Source organism: Euphorbia lathyris, chromosome 4, assembly GCF_963576675.1.
Source record: "Euphorbia lathyris chromosome 4, ddEupLath1.1, whole genome shotgun sequence".
In the NCBI taxonomy this organism is placed as follows: domain Eukaryota; kingdom Viridiplantae; phylum Streptophyta; class Magnoliopsida; order Malpighiales; family Euphorbiaceae; genus Euphorbia; species Euphorbia lathyris.
Genome location: NC_088913.1, coordinates 38,337,569 through 38,360,134, shown reverse-complemented (window position 1 = coordinate 38,360,134; position 22,566 = coordinate 38,337,569). Strand labels below are relative to the sequence as shown.

The 22,566-nt window shown below is 35.4% G+C and overlaps 1 protein-coding gene across 4 annotated transcripts; it reads right to left on the bottom strand.

Moving 5' to 3' along the window:
* Window positions 1–3,685: 3,685 nt before the first annotated feature.
* On the bottom strand, window positions 3,686–14,115 carry LOC136227579 (probable ion channel SYM8). 4 transcript variants are annotated; one of them, XM_066016275.1, is made up of 11 exons: window positions 13,831–14,115; window positions 13,520–13,588; window positions 12,703–13,332; window positions 11,835–12,017; window positions 11,148–11,351; window positions 10,005–10,253; window positions 9,458–9,556; window positions 9,120–9,314; window positions 4,886–4,978; window positions 4,067–4,333; window positions 3,686–3,978 (listed from the first exon to the last, which is right to left on the bottom strand). In XM_066016275.1, exons 1-11 carry the CDS (start codon window positions 13,888–13,890, stop codon window positions 3,751–3,753), a joined length of 2,277 nt encoding a protein of 758 aa, XP_065872347.1. In that variant the 5' UTR covers window positions 13,891–14,115; the 3' UTR covers window positions 3,686–3,750. The 4 variants fall into 4 exon arrangements, 3 of the variants coding, with proteins under 3 accessions (XP_065872347.1, XP_065872348.1, XP_065872349.1); XM_066016276.1 differs by lacking the exon at window positions 3,686–3,978 and having other exon boundaries at window positions 4,163–4,333; window positions 4,886–4,962; XR_010688131.1 differs by lacking the exons at window positions 3,686–3,978; window positions 4,067–4,333 and adding an exon at window positions 7,477–7,558 and having other exon boundaries at window positions 4,913–4,978.
* Window positions 14,116–22,566: the final 8,451 nt, after the last annotated feature.

The following is a 22,566-nucleotide window of genomic DNA, read 5'->3' as shown; positions in this document are numbered from 1 at the left end:
GATAGAGGGAAAATCATGGCTTGGTTTTCACAGGAGGAGAGCAGTTTGATTCAGGAGATGGTAATTCCATGATCGAACCGTGCGGACAAAATGATATGGCATTACACTGGCGACGAAAACTATTCAGTAAAATCGGGATACCGGCGGCTTGAGGAGGAAAGGTTGGGGGATACGACGATGCACATATGGGGGAAAATATGGTTTCTAGATGTACCGCCAAAAATCTGCGCATTCCTATGGCGTCTGTGTGTAAAGACATTACCGCTACGGATACGATTATCACAACGACATATACCAGTACCGATCGAATGTGTGGTCTGTGGACAGGATGTCGAACACAACTGGCACCTGTTCGCGGGCTGCGCGTTCGCAATGGATTGTTGGCAGCGAATGGGGTTGTCTGCACCGGGAATGGAATGGGATTGGGTGGAGGACTGGGTGTTAAGTATGCTAGAACAAGACAGCAACGAGGTAGCAAGCATTAAAGCCATGACTCTCTGGGCAATATGGACTTATAGGAACTCTAAATTATGGACAAATAAAACCGAGACAGTAGAGGAGGTCATGAGGCGAGCGGAGGCAGCTGTGGAAGAGTGGCGGGAAGCGCAGAAAGGTAAAAAACAGCAGCAGCAGGGGTTATCCGTGGCAGGAAGGCCGTGGTGGAATCCTCCAAGCGAAGGCAGAGTTAAATGCAACGTCGACGCATCTATTTTTGCCGATTCTGCTGAGTTTGGAGCTGGTGTAGTGGTGCGAGGAAGCCTAGGGGATTTTCTGGCTTGTTTCAGCTGCACCAAAAAAGGACGACCAACGGCCTTAGTTGCGGAAGCTATGGCAGTTTGGGAAGCAATTAGATGGTGCGAGGGTAATGCATTTCAAGATGTATTGTTTGAGACTGACTCGAAGAGCCTGGTGGAGAAAATAAATTCAGATTCAATTGACAATACAGAGTTAGGCTCTGTTCTTTATTACTGAAAAAAACTGAACTGAACTGAACTGAACTGAACTGAACTGAATGATACTGAATACTGAACTGAACTGAATTTAACTGAATGCTACTGAACTTAACTGAATGATACCGAACTTAACCGAATTTAATCGAACGTAACAATAATGATGATATTAGACTTTAAAATAATTTAATGATAATATTGGACATTAATAAGCTTATAATAATAATAATAATAATATTAATATTTCTACCAAAAAAAATAATATCAATAATAAATAAACATATTATTAAAGATTAAACTAAATTAAATATCAAATAAAATCCTATGACATTAAATAAAAATGAGTCTAATTTAAATTAAAAATATAAATTACATACAAACACAAATTTATATATAATTTAAAGCCTATGAAATTAAATACAAATTTTTATATGAATACACACTCTTAACTTTTTATTACAATTAAGTATTAAGGTACAAAAATACCTTTAACGTTTTGGGTCCGGGGTTATTTTACTCCTAACGTCTAAATATGAATTTTCATATGAATACAAAATCTTGACTCAATTTATCAATGTTAAGGGTAAAATTGCTATTGGCTTCTAATATTAGGGATAAAATTGCACTATTTGAGATATTAAGGTAGTTGAGCCAGTTAATTTTTTAAAGCATTGTAATGTAAACGTATTAATATAATATTTATTTACTTTTCGCAAAATTTGCAAATAAGTTGCATCAAATAATTATAATTATAATAAATAATGATAATATATATAATGACAAAGCACAAATTATATATAAATATAATTATAATGAAAATAGATAAATTAATATATAATAAATTATAATAATTATAATAAATTGCTGAAATTATAAATAAATAATGATAATAATAATAAATTATATATAAATAATAATAATATATAATAATTATAATAAATTATGATAAATTATTGAATACTGAAACTGAATACTGAACTGAACTGATTACTACTGAACTGAACTGAACTGAACTGATTACTACTGAACTGAACTGAACTGAACTGATTGTTACTGAAATTAAGTAATAAAGAACATGGCCTTAGGAGGAGTCGTTGAGGACATCCGGAATTTTATATCAGAACGCCAAGATTATTCTGTGGCTTTTGTCCTTAGATTAGCGAACGGGGTGGCTCATGCCATGGCACGCCATGCCCGGTCCAATGCTAATTTTTTCAGTGATTTTGCTATTCCTATTTATTTACATTTGGCAATTTGTAACGATTCTTTGATTCTTTAATAAAGTTATACCATTCCAAAAAAAAAAAAAAAAAAAACTTACATGTAATAACAGTATAAGAAAAAGTCCGTGCATATTAGTAGCAAACATGGAGAGCTTATAAAACAAATGGATAAAGTATTGAAATAGTTTTGAAAATGAACAAATTTATACGCAATAATAGTACAAGAAAAAGTTTGTGCATATTAGTAGCAAACTAATAGCAAACATGGAGAGGTTATAAAACAAATTGATAAACTAATACACAAATAACCCCATGAACTTGTTCAAATGTTGCAACTGCCCCTCCAACTTTCAATTGTAACAACTTACCCTTCAAACTTGTCCAATTGTAACAACTTACCCCTTAAACTTGTCCAATTATAAAACACAACTCCAAATTGCTGACATGGACTGCAATTAAAGAAACACGTGAAATACAAAATCTGCAACGCTAGTGGAGTATGATAATTAGATCTTTGTCGTGATACGAATCCGGGAAAACTTTTTTACGGTTGCTTCAAATACGGGGTAAAAAAATTCCCAATTTGGGGTTATGTTTTACAATTGGACAAGTTTAAAGGATAAATTGTTACAATTGAAAGTTGAAGGGGACAGTTGCAACATTTGGACAAGTTCAGAGGTTATTTGTGTATTAGGCCAAGTATTAAAGCAATTTTAAAGTTTTCGAACAAAACATATAAATTATCACTATTTTAGCTTTAAAGTTTATGAAATGGTATAATTATAGCTATAGGCAATGGAACTTGATGCCCGCGATGTTTGTGAAATTAATACACTGAGGCATCAAAGTTCGGTTACTTTGAAATATAATTGCACAATTTGTTGTAACTAAACTAGTGTTATTTTATACATTAAAACTAAATTAATAATTCCTCAAAAAAAAAAAAAAACTTAGAATAGTTTGATACTTATTTATTTCTAAAAACATGTCTAGTGCATCCGCTTGATTGTTAGTTTCTACATCTCTAGTAACAATCAGGGCACTAAAGGGATTGTAACTAAAAGGATTGTAACTAAAATTAGGTTGTTACCAATTTTAAGTTACAACCAAAAATTTATCCCTTAAATCCAAAACTTTGTGTATTTTAAATCCAATTTATAAATTTACTTTTTGTAATGGTAAAATTATGATTTTAATCTTAACAAATTACATTTTTGGTCTTGAACAATTACGAATTTAATATCTATTATTAATTAATATTTTTTTTATCCTACAAAATTTTGAAAGTAACAACCCTTCTAATGAGATATTATTACACCTCACAAGGGAATGAAAGACCTTGTAGTTTGATATTCAACAAAATAAATAGAAATATTGCATTATGACTTTGACTTTGCATAAGATATGTAAAAAAGTAGATGCTACTAAAACCTAGAACTATTAAAAACTCTACCATCATCTCCTTTTAGTGGGACGACTGTGTATTCTCAGATCAAAATTCCCAAGTTTCAGTTGAGCAGAAAGCAAGGGGTTGTGCATATATAAAGAAAAGACAGCATGGTTGCTATTGCATTTATTTAGAGTGAGTCATACATGGAGGAGATGACAACAAAAACGTCATCAAGGGACCATGTTCTTGGTTTAGACTTATCTGGAGGGTTAATTATCACACTCTCTTTGTTTGCAAGCCGATACCCAATCACTATTTCATGCCGCTGATGACCCCTTATCATTATTTCATTAAAGCTCAGCTCTTCCTGCGCATATAGGTAAAACTCTGCTGCTTTAATATACATTTCATTCCCCTGCAAAATTTAAACTTATTCTTCACATCCCAAAACTTACTCTAACAATCAAATTCCTTTATAACATTTTATAGGGTATGGAATTTACCTGCTTCTCAAACAGTTCATCAAGAACACGATTTATTTGTTTGTCTCTAGCCACCATGGCCAAAGCCATACATACTAGTTCATCTGACAGCACATAAACACTGATTTTGGATACTGAAGCCAGGTTTTTAGTTCTAGAGTCCAGGATTTCACTTATAACTATTGACTTGTCTGAAGCCAGCTGCATTTCATGAATTGAAGAGCTATGAGATAACCCAGAAAGCGGGTACGACATTAACCTTGTATCTCTATGAGGGAGACGCTTTGACTGCAATGGACCAAGGAAGAAGAGAAACATCACATCAATAATTATATTAGCATATATACATACACACATAGGTTTCTCATCCATTTCAAAATAGGCATGGAATGATTCTATGTGCAATAACACAATATGCAACAACTGTAACAAATTTCTATGTCCGTCAGAACAGGAGATATACTAATCGAGGCTGGAAGAGAATCAGATGCAAGAACTAAATTTCACTTAACGTTCTCTTAAGGATAGTGAACTAGAAATTAAGATAGGTTATTTGTTGATCTCACAGCAGAACAACAAAAGTTACTGCTTCATGCTAGGAAAAAGATTCAAATATGCTAATGGAAAACATACTCAATAAGGGGCAATATGTAGTCAAACATATTTATGCAGATAAGGTTACAAGCTGTTGTAAGTAACAGATATCCACTAGGACCATAGTATTTTCAAATGCTCAAATACATAAATTACAGTATAAAGACAGCAGAAAGGGACATCCAAAATCTTAAAGCAACTCAGCGACTTCACGTACCTAAGCAAGCAAGAAGCATCAGAGATTACCTGTATATTTCGTATAAGGAGAAGGGTAGTAAGTGATCGTGAGTCGGAATGCACAATGGAGTCCTCCAATGACTCATCTGCAAGGATTAATATCTGTTCGATGAGAGTCAGTATCAGTAACGCAATTGAGGAATTCTCCGATGAATGCATCGCACATGAAAATACAGCACCTACATCACTGGCACATGATTCCCACATGAATTTTCAGCTGGGTGCACTATTTTCTAGTGTACATGTTCTATTGAATAAAATCACAAATTCACTGTTCTATAACTTGGATCATTCATTAGATTACTGTTTTCAATAATTATATTCCGCTTGTTTTTTGTTTTTTCAAGCCTAAATGAGAGGGAATTTGAAATAGTCCCCCGTATCATTATGTACAACTCTATACAGATTATGATCCCTCTCCAATTACAAGCTCAAACTTTTAGGTTGAGCGATCTCAGGCATCAAGATCTTCACCATTGTTATCGCCTAATACTTTCCCTGCTGTTCAGTGAGCTGGCTTCTTTTATGTTGTTATCAAGTTTTTATATCCTATTTGAATGGATTTTGAGGAATAAAAATTTCCAAAAGTGCAAAGCTTTTGGAAATGATGCGTCAACGTAGCCCAAAATAGCTAGATTGTTGCAAGTCCTTTTGACAATGCGGAAGTTGCAGCATTTTGATATATTGAATTAGGAGTGTTTAAAAGATGTGTAACCCTCTCAACTAAATCCACTAAACCAACAAAATCTCTTTTATGTGATTTGATTGGGTTATACTACAACAACAAAGCCTTAGTCCCGAAATGATTCAAGGTCGGCTAACATGAACCATCATACGAAACCGTGAAATCAAGCCATGTCAGTGACATAAATTCTCTCCCTCCACTCCGTCCTATCCACTACCGTATTTTCCTCAATCCCCAATAAACTCATATCACTCTCCATCACCCTCTTCCAAGCTTGCTTAGACCTTCCCTTACCCCTCACCATTGCATCCTTTGCCACTCTCCAATCCTTCTAACCGGCGCATCAAGCGCTCTTCGTCTTACATGGCCAAACCACATTAGTCGGTTTTCCCTCATTTTATTCTCAATAGATGTAACCCCTACTTTTATCCTAATTATTTCATTACTCACCCGGTCTTTTCTCGTATGACTGCACATCCATTGCAACATACACATCTCCGCCATCGACATCTTATGAATTTGATCTTCCCGACATAAAGCCAAATTGGTTTTCCGAGATCTTCACCCTCCTCCTTAACCTTTGTTCAATCACTCGCTCCCAAAGTTTCATAGTGTGACTCATTAGTTTGATTCCTCGATAGTTGGCACAATCTTGGACATCGCCATTGTTCTTATATAAAGGGATTAGGGTACTTTTCCTCCATTCCAATGACATCTTATTGCTTCTCTAAATTTTGTTGAAGAAAGTCGTCAACCATTCGATTCCTCTCTCTCCCAAACATCTCCAAATCTCAATAGGGATGTCATCAAATCCTACTGCTTACTTCAATCTCATCTTTTTTAACGCCATTTTGACTTCACCCTTTTGAATTCTCCGTATGCAGTCACGATTTATCATATCGTGAGGGATACTTATATCTCCAACATCTTGTCTGCGATCTCCATTAAATAAGTCATCAAAATAGGACCTCCATCGTTCATTGATATCCTTATCTCCAACCAGGACTCTTTGGTCCAGATCCTTCACACATTTAACTTTTCCGAGACCTCGCATCTTCCTATCTCTCATACAGGCAATTCTATATATCTCTTTCCTCTTCCTTTGTATCCAATCTTCTATACAGATCCCGATTCACCTTTGTTGCATCTCGTATGACCTCCTTTGCTTCCCTTTTAGCCCCTTTATACTTTTCGTAGTTCTCATCACTCCTGCATTTTCCCAATATTTTATAGTATCCTCGCTTACTCTTTATTGCTTGTCGTACTTCTTTGGTCCACCAAGATGTGTCCTTACCCGATGGCATGCTACCTTTAGATTCCCCTAGAACTTCCTTTGCTACTTCCTTTATACTCTGCTCCATCTTAGTCCACACTTAATCTATATCTAAATCCATGTTACAAGACCAAATATCTTTTGTAGTCATCTTATCCACAAATTTTTGTTGGTTCTCCCCTTGTAGTTTCCACCACTTAATCTTAGTCTCCATTTGTGGTGTTCATCTCCTACTTCGAAAATCAAGCACCACTACTCTAAATTGAGCTGTCGTACTCTCACCAGGGATCACCTTACAATCAATATAATTATTTCTCCAAGCACTCCTTACTAGGAAGAAGTCAAGGTTCTTTTCGTAAACCAAGTGTTCATGATACTCATCATTAAGATTCTACTTCCATCTCTTTCACTCTAACCAACCATGTGCAGCCTATGTACAATATCTATCTTGTTCATTAGGGTTTCTAATCACATGATTGCACAATCTGTTTTGAGCTTATTGATAAACTTAGACTTGATATGGTTTCATTTTCTAAAAAGTCTCTGACTTTTCAAGTTAAAAAAAACAGTTTTTGCAATTTATGCACTATTCAAACATAATATTCAGACAATTAAATTCCTTTATCTTTTAAACTTTCTAACCGCACTTAAAGCAAAATGGCTCTTCAAAAAAGATAAACTCGTTTGATTTGATTGATCAACCAGGATGGAGATGCACAAGGTTCTGCAAAATCAGAATATTTTTATAAGACCTTTGAGCATTTATCTCCTTGTTCTTTTATTACAGATAATGCATTACTTTGTTAATGGGAAATTCTTGCTTCAATCATAAATTATCTCTATTTAATGAATCCAACCACTAACATAATGCCATATTTCAAAGTTTGTTATATATTTAAAAAACATGAATTGCAATAAAATCACACATACAAATGTGTTATATAAGGATTTTTTTTCAAATATATCAGAAAGATCTAAAAGAAAAAAAAAGTCAGATCATCAGGAAGAAAAGAAAGGCCAAATTCTGCGGAAGAAATATGGGAATGTCCTTGATTGTGTACAAAAGGTCAACTTCAAGAGATGCAAACATTGAGTAACGTGTGAAATCTATGTTACATATGGGGCCTAGCTACTCATGGATCTGGCTATATTCTTCTTCTTTTTTTTTTTTTCTTTGCGAGATTAAAGTACCAATATTTGAAATATACTTTTAGGTAGACAAAGGGTAGTATTCATACTAATTTGTTATTGAAGAAAATGAATTTTGGAAAACTTATATATGAATAAAAGAGTTAATGATGCAAAATATTATATTTAAGCTTGATTACGCTTTAGATTGGACCACTCAAATTAGTTTAATAAAAAATAATCTACAAATAGGATCATGAGTTGAAGTAAACGTAGTTAATATTAAAAAACAACTGATTTTTTTATAATTATATACTATAAAAAAAGTGTACATAAAAAGTGAATCTAAATTAATTAAAATATATGGCAATATTATTTAGTTGCTCACTATAAACCTAGAAACCAATCCAATCACATAAAAAGAACCCAATCCAATAACATGGTTTGGATCTACAGCAAAACTAGTTTGAGTTATATAACATGGATTCAAAAGTTTGGATTGTAGAAATCGAATAACCATCCAAACCTAAGTTTTGACACTCCAGAATAGAATTCTAGATTAGAAAATGGACTTATTAATGAAAACTTCAGCTGTAACTATTCTGCGACTAAAAACAACAGTACTATAAAAGGAAAGGCATGGTCTCAGCACTCACTTGGACAATGACATGGAAGGCCTACAAAATAGTTTGTCCAATGTACAAGGTCTTTCCTGCTAGTTAAGTAAAGAGTGGTATTAGCATGATATACGAACTTTTTGTTGCCCTGGTAGGTGGGGTCTAGGAGTGGGAAGGAACTATTTACATCATTACATCAGGGAGACACAAAATTATCTATGCACCAAGCGACTTCAACACTCTTGTTTAGTTCTGAACTAAAATAATTTTAAAAACGTGTAAAACTAACATCCATTTTATTATAGGATCCCTTCTCATAGACAATCAGTAAAATCAGCAGACCCTAATTTCGTAAAGCGTTTTTCCATTCAAAAACTTCATATAACCAGATATGGCTTCAGTAACATTTTTGTAAGGGAGTCTTAAATCATAACCTTTATACACCAATCCCTTGTAAATATTAGCTTTGTTTGAAAGCCAAATCAACATCCAAGCTCATAGTGAAACTGAAGAAAATAAGATATGATTATGCAAACTTACAGAATCAAAAGTCTCCAGAGGAAGAGTTTCCAAATGTCGTTTAATGACAGCATTTCCCTGATGGTGAATAAGTTTTATGTTCCTTAATCCAGGAGCATTAAGTCCACCATCAGCAAGCTTCCTTTCTCTTTCCTTTTCTGGGACCTCATTGAACATCCAGAGTTCTGAACCTGGAGCCACAAATGTCTCTAGAACCTGCGAGACAAGCACAAACAAAAAGTCATGCTAATCTCTATAACATTTAACAGATATCTTCTATTGACTCTCAACCACGCAATCATATAAACTTAAATGCATCCTAACAGGTTTCATCATCTAAACAGCTATACATTGCATACCATTATCATATCATCAATATCTCGCCGCCAGCCACAGAGCAGTATCTTCTTTGGATATTTTGGAGGATCAATAAGTGTTGGACAAGAACTTTTATGTACCTATTCACAAATGCACAAGTAAAGATAATGCTTAGAATAGTTCAAAAGGAGAACTAAATACGTCAAAGATAAGATGCATGAAATTAGAAGTCTAGTGATGCAAAAATTGATCATTACTGTAATTTACTAGCAGTGTGTGATGCTCTCTCTCTCTCATATATATATATATACATATATATATATGTATATATATATACACACACACACACACTAAGAAAAAAATGTGATACCAGCTTCAGGTGGGTACAAATAAGTATAGTGAATGTTATGATATTTGTTGGCCCCTTTCGTTTCTAATTTTAAGTTAATATGTTTGCCTTCTATCTAATTGTTGCCATTAGCAACAGCTACTTCTTAACTCCCAAGCTGCTAAGCATTAATGCAGAATACATTACAATTACAGATATAACTCCAATTCCATGCTATATCAAGTGCAATGATGGATTGCCTTTGGAAGAGGAACAGGATGATAGCTGTTGTAGTCCTCAGCTAGGACAAGAATCTCATCCCCTTCTTGTAAAACATAGTCAAAATCTGGATTCAGTTTTATCTTCCCACCATTTGCAGCAACCTTAACTCCACAAGGAACTGCATCAGGAAATGAAATGAGCACATCTTCAAAATGCACACCATCCAACTGAGGCCATCTTTTAATGTAAAATTCTGAATTCTCAAACCCTAATATATTTTCCCAGATCTGGCCAAACAAAGAGAAAAAGTTAAATATTAGATGTAACAAACAATTAGACATGAAAAGGGATCTTCATCAAGAGTGCAATACTTGGAAGTCGCTTGATAAATAAATATACATAGCAATGGTTTTGGAGGCAGAAACGAGAAGTCAAAATCATATAGCCAAAAAATCATAAACATAACTAGAGAAGGCTATATGATCTCAAATGCCATATGGATGCACTGCATGTAACCATCCAAAGACAAAATGGCCATTACTCCATCTATAAGGAATATCAAACATAGCAAGATGAGAACTGACTTTTTCTGGGTCAGAAGTGCTTTTGCAGTGAGAGAAGAGAGGACATATATAACATAGGAAGAAAACCAGAGGTATTGTTGGTGAATGAATTTGGTCTTTTTTGGAGGGGAGAGGCAAGCATTGAAGAGCTGGTTTCTTGTTAGTAAACAAATATTTTGACAAGGCACCAAAATTCTACAAATTGTATGAAGGGGCAACCAAAGCCAAAAACATATGTGCTACCAATGAAAGGAGATGTCATCACCCGTAGCAAGCAGCATCTTCAAAGGAGTGCCTCTTCTCCCAAATTAGTTTGTTCCTACCCTAGATAGTAGATACAAATCCAGCCCATAGCAATTTTCACTATCAATATCAACTTCCTGATATGAATTGATGCTCCGTTGTAAAGTATGACAATAACTAAGAACAGTCAATATGTTGTTATTAAGTGTGAAGGCAAAAACTTCTTCAAAAAAAAAAGTATGAAGGCGCATACTTCTTATGTAAAGGAGAATATTGGAAAATAAGAAGGAAAAATTGCACAATCAAATGTCTCAATTGAAGAACTATATGACTTCCATATTTTCGAAATATAATGAAAAGTCATTTAGAAGTAACCTGCGCAAGGCCAGGTTGCAAAGCACATTGAATCATCAAACGCCCAATCACATCATGAGCAACAACTGTTTCAGTGAGTTCCCCTCCAACAAGCTTCACGAGAGGTTCATTATCAAGGTCATGAATCTCTACAACAACATGACCCTTCAAACCCTCTTTAACTCCTGTTAGGCTGAGCACAACCCTCATAGCATATGCATCACTCTGGTAACAATCATAGACACTTTAAAAATGTTTCTTCCAAATGTGTGCAAAATAGAATTGGATAAGGACGCCGTGAAAGAACCTGATCAGCATTTTCATCAGATGCTAATACAATGATAGCACGTGCCTCAGAAACTGAAACCTTCACATTTAGAAGAAGAAAAAAAAAAAAAAAAAAAAAAGGGCGGCCCGGTCGCATTACGCGTCCCCGCTGAGCGAGGGTCCGGGGAGGGGTCCCACCACAAGGGTGTATTGGGGGCAAGCCTTCCCTTGCCAATTTAATTGGCAAGAGGCCGCTCCTAAGACTCGAACCCGTGACCTCTGGTCACACGACAACAACGTTTTACCGTTGCGCCAAGGCTCGCCCTCTAAGAGCCCAAAAAAGAAAGAAAAAAGAAAAAAAAAAAGAAAGAAAAAAAATCAACAACAAAGAGCCCAAAAAAGTTAACAGAAAAATATAAAAAGGAAAGTCACAAAACTTACTTTCTTTAAGTCAGCCAGGATGAGAGGACTGCCACTTCTACATATAACAGAAGTCCCCATGAAGTCAAATTCTAAGTTAGCTATATCGATCTCCATTTCCTCCTTACCTCTTCCTGCTAGTACAACAACAACGCCGCCTCCATTACTCTTGTTTGCTAATGCTAGTTGCTCCAAGAGTGAACCCTAAAACAAAATGCATTCTTATTTTGTTTAATGTTTTCTGTTAAGTAAACACATCAATATTTTTGTAGTCAAACTCGCTTTCAAACAAAATAAGCAGCAAAGGAGAAAGTCTGGATCTGTTCAGTAGCCTTTAAAACGTAATAGTTTCAAGTGCCTTCAGGTTCATTTTAAAGTTTTTAAGAGAAAACCAGTGCGAATAAAACCTTCTACGGGTTATACGACAGATGATTAGTCACATAAGAGGTAAAAAAAACTCATAGCTATATATCTCCATATTAATCACATCAGAGTGTTGTAAGAAACTCATAGCTATATATCTCCATATCACGAGATATCCACCATACTACAGATTGTGAGCGAAGTGACAAACAAAGAATTACTGGCTCAACCTTGTTTTAATATGCTCTATTAAGAAAAAGAAAGAATGTAAAGGATGTGACATGCTGAATTTACTCTACAAATTCATTTAAATAACAAAAACCATGTCTAGAATTTTTTAAGAGACCCATCTTCATGTAACAGACCTCAATGTGGAAATGCTACTAAGGTAATACATCTCATAAGAATCCAAAAGATGTACATATATGATATATGATTTATTAATGACTTCATGATTGACTTCCATGTATTAAAAAATTAGAAGAAAAAATGGGCATCAGTGTTCAAATTTGCTTGAGCAAATTACCAATTTGTCGCTCCATCCGAGAATTAGTATATGGTTTGTTTCAACAACCATACTCTTCCCTTTCCGCAAAGTATCAACTTTCTCTGAGATGGCATCTGAGACTAGTCCAAGCATCATAGAAAATACCAGCAAGCCTCCACAACTTATAGATACAGAAACAATCCTTGGGCCAGTTCCAACCCTATCTGCATGATTTCCTGAATCAGCTACAAATGTCCATGAAAGCCAAACAGCTTCAGCTAAGCTACTAGCATCACTGACTGCATACAGTGCCAAGCCTCCGGACACAATCAAAATTATGGTTGCAACGAGTAGTGCAAGCAGCTTTGCATAAGGATAAACAGAGAAAAATACATCCACCCTATATGCAATCCTTTTCTTTAAAAGAGCTTCCCCCTTGTTACTCTTTGTTCCATTTGAAAGAGTCTTGTTTTTTGAACGGTTAGCAAGATTTTTGTAGAATAAAAATGGAATAATGAGTGTGAATATCACACTATACACACCAATAGTTCTACTGTCAACATTTTTGAAATAAAATGAGCTATAATCAACACCCTGCAAAACTTCATTGGTGTTACTGCTAACACCATTTTGATTGTTACATGTTGCACGAAGGTTAAAAATATCTTCCTGCAATAACAAGAGCCATATCTCATGAGAATTGAGTGAACACCAAACTCAACTAAAGAATCGCTCATATCTTTTTATTTTTATTGTTTTTCCAGTTTTACATTCTATCCGTTTCCTAATTAACATTTGACAATTCCATTCAAATTGTTTCAAACTTCTGAATAAACCTATTGACTCTCAAATTTACCTGTAGTTTGTTGACTTTAATCCGAAAGTGAATTGAACAAGATACAGATAATATACATGTGAAGATGAGCTGCAACAGATGATTAGCAACAAAATAATCAGTAATACAAACAAAAATTAATAAAAGGAAAACAAAATGAATAGTCTCCTAATGATATTATTTGCGTTCTGGCCTTCCATGTCCCCCGAGAGTATAAATTTGATGATGTAAGTAAAAAGCAGTGAAATAGATTTCCGTCGAGATAACGCAATGTTCATGTTCTTTCCCAGCAACCAAACGCAGTAAAACATATATAAAGAGAAGAAACGTACAAAATAAAAGATGAAAGAATGTTTGAATCCCCAACTGCTGCTGGCACCAGTTCGATACATAGAATAGAATCAAGCGAGTAAAAAAAGAAAAAGTTGATCAGTATCCGGCTCCAGACAATTTCATCCAGGCACCTCCCAATTGCCCTCTTCTTCTCCTCCACCGCTACCGGGCTGATCCTTGACCGTTATTCCAACCACCGCAACCTGAGGCCCACTTTTCTGACATATAAAAAGAAAGAGAAGACTGAAATTTGATAGTAAGTATTTTTTATTGGTGACAGTGAGGGAAGAGGGAAATGAATTCTAGTGGCAGAAAATTTTAAGGGCGTTGTTAAACCCAACCTCAAATTCCCACCTCCAGCCCCGTGAAAGGACGAAAATACCCTTTCATGGGTTTTGGGGAGTAAAAAGCTATTTTTTTTGCTCTCTCGACATGCGAGCGTGTGACTATCACGCCTCACCGTGTGGTCGGGCGTGATAGCCCCACGCCTCACCGTGTGGTCGGGCGTGATCGCTACACGCCCGACCACACGGTGAGACATGGGGCTATCACGCCCGACCACACGGTGAGGCGTGATAGTCACACGCCCGTGTGTCGGGAGAGCAAAAAAAATAGCTAGTCCGCTATTGAATTAAATCCGTAAATACCTGTTACGTAAAAAAAATTAGTCCGTTGTTGAATTAAACCCGTAAAAAAATTAGTCCGCTAGTCCATATCTAGACGACGAGCAGGTGACGAGACGGATTTCCCCCCGATAGTAGACCGCTCCGTCTACAAAATTACACTAAATTAATCTAAAAATTTAACATATAAATTATAATCGAATTAATATCAAAATTTCATATATAAATTAAACCCCAAATTAATGTAAACATTTAACAATTTAATTAAAACGTAAATATAATTTTTTTTTTAAAAAAAACATTTCAAAAACCCCTCGGGCGTATGAACATCACGCCGGAACCATAGGTCGGGCGTATGAACATCACGCCCGACCTATGGTGCGGGCGTATGAATATCACGCCCGACCTATGGTGCGGGCGTGATAGCCTCACGCCCGAACCACAGGTCGGGCGTGATATTCATACGCCGGAACCGTAGGTCGGCCGCGATGTTCATACGCCCGACTGCGATTCCGGCGTTTTTAAAAAATCACCCACAGATTCAATTTTTAACTTAAATCAAAAAAACAAAAACGGTAAATCTTATTATTTTCGCTTTCCCTTTACGGTTGTTGTTACACTCCATGTTTTGGTTCACAAATTAGTCCGGATTTGATCAAAGAGTGTGTAGGGTATTTGAGAGGTTTTGTGTTTTTTCAAATTTTGGGTAAAGGGTAGTTTGGTCTTTTTACGGGGCTAGGGATGGGAATTCATGGCTGAGTTCAGTAATCCACAATTTTAATCAAGCTTAACTCTAAGTCAACTAATTTATTCAGTTATTTCGGTAACAATTTCTTATATGAAAAAAATATTAATTATGGGGTGTTGTTAAACCTAGCCCCAAATTCCCACCCCTAGCCTCGTGAAAGGACGAAAATGTCCTTTCATGGAATTTGGGAGGGGAATTTCTAATTTTTTTTGCCAATCCGACACGCGGGCGTGTGGATATCACGCCTCACCGCGTGGTCGGACGTGATATACACACGTCTCACCGCGTGGTCGGACGTGATAGCCCCACGCTTCACTGCAAGGTCGGACGTGGGGCTATCACGTCCGACCACGCGGTAAGGCGTGATATCCACACGCCCGCGTGTCGGATTGGCAAAAAAAATTACTTTTTAACCCCGTAAATAGTTCGTTAAACCCGTAAATAGGCCGTGAAATCCGTAAATAGGCCGTTAAGCCCGTAACTACAGAATTGTACGTAACAAATAAAAATAGAAAACTTAAAAATTAAAATAAACATTAATAAACATAAACATTTATAAACGTAAATGGTTAAATATAATATATACAACAAAAAATGTTAAAATGTATGAATTTTTACAACAAAATTTCAGCTCGCCCGACGCCACGCATCCATAAACTCATCCATCTCCCTCTTAATGCGTGGAACATCCTCGTCAGATCGGTGGGTAGCCGATAGTTGGATGACACGCCACAACCAGCTAACCCACTGCAAAAAAAATAAAACTTAATAAATAAATAAATATTAACAATTAAACACATATAAACTAATACTAAATAATAATATTAAATAATAATAAACTTACAAATTCGTTGTTGGCGCGAGCATGCTGTACCGGTGCAGCCTGTGGTGCATGAAGGAGATGGGGATGCGAATGTCGCCTATACCAGTCCATATAATCAGGCTCACAGGCAGTGGGATCGTATCCAACGGGTCGGCATCTCCTCCGATCAATGTCCCGAGCCGATGGAAATCTCCGCCACGTATCCTCAACTGTGACTAAGGAATGCGTGAGCTTATACGCGATAGATCTCCATGGTCATACTGCTTTATCAGGTCTAATACGCTCAGCTGGGATAGGCTGAATATATCCGACCTGTCGCAGCGCTCGATCGGGCATATACGGCTCGACGATGTCTCTACACCGTATCCAACCGGCGTAGGACACTCGAAGCCGATCATCATCGGCGACAGGACCATAAGGCAACCACGTCACCTGGAAAAAAGTAATACTCAATAAAAAAATAATAATATACTATAAATAATACTTAAATAAATTCTAAAATTTTATAAAATACCTCTGCCGCCGTCATACGATCCAGCTGCCCATGAAAGGATCCGTGCAGCGGAAGATCCTGAATTTGAGACATTTCATTTCTGAGCAGAAGAGCCGTTTTCTTTGGTCTTTCTGATTTTATTCTACCAGGGACTCCTTTCAGCATCTACTCGGGAGATCGTCTTGCCTGGTACACCGACCTCCCATCTCAGTGCACGGGCATGGTCAGCTGGGATCAAGTGAGCTCCTCTATACGGTCGGAACACCGGAAAATACTCGTATATCCATGCCTGCAGTAGAGTCAAACATCCGCATATACCTGAACAGTCTCCCCTGCTCGCTATCCCCAGTTGCCGGTACAACATGGCTAGTGTAGCAGACCCCCATGATAGTCCAGCTGCCCCGCTGACACTGCTGTAAACCTCAGCAAGATGGGCCGGCCTAATCCTATCTCCACTCTTGTCAACAAACAGAGTGGATCCAAGCATAAGCCACATCCACGCTGTGGTCCGAGTAGCGTCATCCCTACCCTCGGTGAGAAGCCCCTGTACAGCCCCAACAAATACACCTCCACCTCTCCATAAATGACTAGTCAGCAACAGAAGCTCAGCCTGACTCACCCCAAACATCATCATGCACATGGCATGAAGCGAGTCAGTAGGGGGAGACTCGGACACCATCGGACCGTCGATCGGGATCCGAAGAATCTGCCACACATCATGCAGCTGGATAGTCATCTCCCCGAACGGCATGAGAATGCAGTCAACAGCGAAGTGTCGAGGTTCTTGAACATGGCATGTGGAAGGTGAGACAAACCAGTCCTCTCGATCATCTCCCTCAGCTGTAAAATGACACATATACAATTTATACAATTACTGAATGTTTTTTATGTTTATAGTTAAAAATACAAATTACAATAAATGTTGACACACTATATTATGCTTACCTCGGGTGACGCATCAGAAAACCACTGACACAAATCTTTGCATGCTGATGATCTATTATAGCATGTCAGAAACGACCGAATCTCCCCTCCCAACATCCGTGAGGCAACATGTCCTAGAAAACTAGGAATCACGGAACCATCAACGGGACCACCATCAACCGGTGCAAGTAACTACCCAGCTCTCGTCCTCACTAGCTTTGGGACGTTTGCTTGTCCCTGAAAATTATAAAATTATATTAAAATTATACTAAAATTATAAATATACTAAAATTATAAATTACTAAAGTTATACTAAGGGGGCGTTTGGTTCAAACTTCGGAATCGGAATTGGAATCGAAATCGGAATGTTACGGAATCAAAATTGGAATGACTATTTATTTATTTAGTTTGGTTTAATCCGGAATCGGAATCTGATCACTTTTAAGAGTGTTTGGTTCAAATTCCGGAATTGGAATCATAATTTTCACAAAATTAAAAATTTAATAAATCAATAAAATATAAAAACCATTACCCATAAACTAACTGAGCAAATTAATTGAATTAAAATATAAATAATATACTATAATAACCAATGTATTATATATGTAGAACCAATGTATAAAAATATATTATTTTTCAAAAAAAAAAATCACTGCATATTAACTTACATTAAACTATAGGAATATAAAATTCAAAAAATAAAAACAAAGTAAACGTGGTTGTAGTATAATAAAATTGGTTATATTATTTTCTATATGAAAAATAAAAATTGGTTAAAAAACATAAAAACCCATCAAGAAATATGGTGGATAACGTGGTGGAGGGTAGAAAATGGGTAAGGGGGGAAATATGCAGGAATCAACTTGATAACTATGGGTAAGAGTAAGAATGACCATTCCATGATTTATTGGAATCACATTCTCATTTCATGATTAAAATTAGTAAAACAAACATTAAAAATGGGATTAACTCATTCACATTCTCATTCCATGGTGTCAATTAACACAACCAAACACTCCCTAAAATTATACTAAAGTTATAAATATACTAAAGTTATACTAAAGTTATACTAAAATTATAAATATACTAAAGTTATACTAAAATATACTAAAATTATAAATATACTAAAATTATAAATTACTAAAGTTATACTAAAATTATAAATATACTAAAATTTTACTAAAGTTATACTAAAATTATACCAAAATTATAAATTATACTAAAGTTATAAATATACTAAAGATATACTAAAGTTATACTAAAATATACTAAAATTATAAATTATACTAAAATTATAAATATACTAAAATTATAAATTACTAAAGTTATACTAAAGTTATACTAAAGTTATACTAAAATTATAAATATACTAAAATTATACTAAAGTTATAAATATACTAAAGTTATACTAAAATATACTAAAATTATACTAAAATTATAAATTATACTAAAATTATAAATATACTAAAATTATAAATTACTAAAGTTATACTAAAATTATACTAAAGTTATAAATATACTAAAGTTATACTAAAGTTATACTAAAATTATAAATATACTAAAATTATACTAAAGTTATAAATATACTAAAGTTATACTAAAATATACTAAAATTATACTAAAATTATAAATATACTAAAATTATAAATTACTAAAGTTATACTAAAATTATAAATATACTAAAATTTTACTAAAGTTATACTAAAATTATAAAATATACTAAAATTATACTAAAATTATAAATATACTAAAATTACTAAAGTTATAAATATAACTAAAATTATAAAAAATACATGTACTCGCAAAACGACCTCCTACGCGCTGGGTCGGCTGTCTCCCCGGGGTCGGCTGCTCATCGCTCTCCTCAACCTCGCGATCATATGCAACTGCAGACTGTCGCACTGCCCGGGCTGCCACATCCAGGTAGTCCTCAAAATCAGTCGCCCCCTCTGATCCATGAATATCGGGCTGATCCGCAATCGGCCCCCTCCTCACCTGCTCCGTCGCAGCCCCTCTCCGCCTACGACCAGATATATCTATACCACGCAATCTCGTATGCCGTGGTGTATCATCATCGTCGTCCATATCTAGACGACGAGCAGATGACGGGATGGATTTCCCACCCCTAGTAGGCCGCTCCGTCTACAAAAAAAATTACACTAAATTAATAAAATTGTAAATAATGTAAATTATACTCAATTTATAAAATTATGCTAAAATACTACTAAATTAATACAAATGATAATAATAAATTACACTAAATTAATAAAATTATAATAAATTATACTAAAATTGTACTCAATTTATACTAAATTATACTAAAGTTATACTCAATTTATATAAAATTATACTAAAATAATACTAAATTAATACTAATTATAATAATAAATTACACTAAATTAATAAAATTATAATACATTATACTAAAATAAATAAATTACACTAAATTAATAAAATTATAATACATTGTACTAAAATAAATACTACTAAATTAATACTAAAATTTTAAATAATATTTTTTTTATACAAAAACAGCGTGGGGCGTAAGGGAATCACGCCCGAACCACTGGGCGGGCGTATGAGCATCACGCCCTATCAGTGGTTCGGGCGTATGAGTATCACGCCCTACCACTGGTTCGGGCATGTGGCTATCACGCCCGCACCACTGTTCGGGCGTGATACTCATACGCCCGAACCGCAGATCGGACGTGATGTTCATACGCCCGACTGCGATTCCGGCGATTTTTTTCAATAAACCAACAGATTCAATTCGAGCTACAAATCAACGAAATAAAGCGGTAATCTTACCATTTTATCTTTTCCTTTACGAATTCTGTCACCATCCATGATTCGGTTCAGTAATTTGTCCGGATTTAAGCAAAAATCGTATAGGGTTCTTGAGAGGTTTTGGGTTTTTTGAAATTTAGTGCAAAGGGTAGTATGGTCTATTCCAGGGGCTAGAAGTATAAATTTAGGGCTGGGTTTAGTAACCCACTTCTTTTATTGTTTCATTTCCAGTAATTTAGTAACTAGATTCAATATTATTTCTTTATATAGTAGTTCGTTTTGTTTGATTATTTCTCCCTTAATTTTAGGTACTTTTATATGTAGTTTCTTAATCATTATGGAGAAGAAGAAGATTGAGAACTAGATGAAGTGCGTGTCTAGAATCGGACAAGGATTAAACTTTTTTTTATCATAGTTTAACCGTGAAATTGATTAACTTTTAACGGTTGTTATCTGAGTATCTGAAAACGTAATTGAGTGTCCGAACTTCATGATGAACCTTCCATTGATCTTCTTGTAAGACAGAATAATAGGTCAGAGAGGGGTCGGAGTCTTGCGAACCCACTCTGATGCATAACTTAGTAGGTGTTTGGAAGGGCTGAAAAGTATGAATTGTTTGAAAGATAGAAGTGTTAATGTACTATTGGTGCAATCATACATGAATATTATAAGGTTGAAGTTGAGCCATTCTTCTTCTAGGAATCCTATTTGTATAAGAAATCATTCTTCTATTGGAAGTCTTGTTATAGGAGAAACCTCCCATGGGAAGAAGTCTTTGCCTAGCCGCATTGGGGTTTTCCATAATGAGAAACGTTCCATGGAAGTTCTTGGTGGATCAAGGCTTGTGCTTCTACACGTGGTATTAGATCTATGGTCCCTGAAGTGTCGCGTGTTCTAATTTATTTTATACGATATCATATGTCCCCCTTCTTTTCTGAACTCTTGCAGGGTTCGGTAAAGGAGAGAATGCAAAATGTGTCCTCAGCTTCAGCCATTTTCATTCGGTCTCTTTTACTTCTTAGGTGCAACTTTCCCTATTTACATGTGTCATAAAGGTTTTCTTGGAAATTGTTTGCGCCCTTTCGTTTGGCACGCGTTGTCTAGGTGGCCTGTTTTTACTAGCCTCTTTTTTCGCGTTTGTGGTTCTGGGACGATGGCTATTTCTTTATGATTATGGGTATTTATTGAGCCTGCTGTTTCCTCTTCTCTCCTCTAATAAAGGTTATTTGAGATCATTCCGAGCTTTTTCTGCTACCTCTAAATCCTCATAATTCCCCAACATTTTCTTCTGCACTTCAAGCTCTGATATGTTCCTTTTCTTCAGTAAGTTCATTTTCTCTTCTCCCTTTTACTTTATCATTTGTTTGTTATGGGTCGTAAGAAGCCACAAGTTAAGGAGGTTTCTGACTCTGAGACTAAAAGAAGCATAGTTCATAAGCCCAAGAATTTTGAGCAGCCTTTTACTTTAAATGAGCTATCTTTAACAGAATTAGTTTCCCAGTATCCCGAGTTTGAGCATTTGAGTTTCGTTGTGCCCGAGACATATCAAGTATAAGGTTATATTGGTTGTAAAAGGTTATAGACAAAATGAAGGCTTTGATTACTTTGATACGTACTCTCTCGTGTCAAGAATACCTTTCATTAGGATGACACTTGGAATCGTTTCTCTTCGGAATCTTGAAGTTCATCAAATGGATGTTAAGACAACGGGAGAACTTGATAGAGATATCTACATGTATCAATCGGAAGGTTGTGTAGTTTCATGTCTGGAAAGAAAATTTTGTAGATTGGTAAAGTCATTATATGGATTAAAGCAAGCACCAAAGCAATGGTACGAAGTTTTTAATGATGTTATAATGGCAAACAACTATAAAATAAATGAATGTGTCAAATGCGTATATCTCAAACTACAAACAAATGATATATATATATATATATATATATATATATATATATATATATATATATAGTTCTATGTTGATGGAATACTCATTAATTGTGGGAAGTAATGATAATAATATAAAGAGTACCAATAACGATAAACTCAATGTTTGATATGAAAGATATGAGACTCGCAATGTGATCTTAGGTATCTCAATTAAATGTTCACCTAATGGTCTTATCTTAACTCAATCATACTATGTGGACAAGATATGCTTGGAAATTTAGTAAGAATAATTTTAGTAAAGCAAAAACTATAATAGACATTAGCAAACATATGTCTAAAAATAAAAATGGAAGTGTTAACCAAGTGGAATATGCAAGGGTAATGGGGTAGTCTGATGTATCTCATGAGTTGTATAAGACCCGATATCACTTTCAATGTAAATGTAAGGA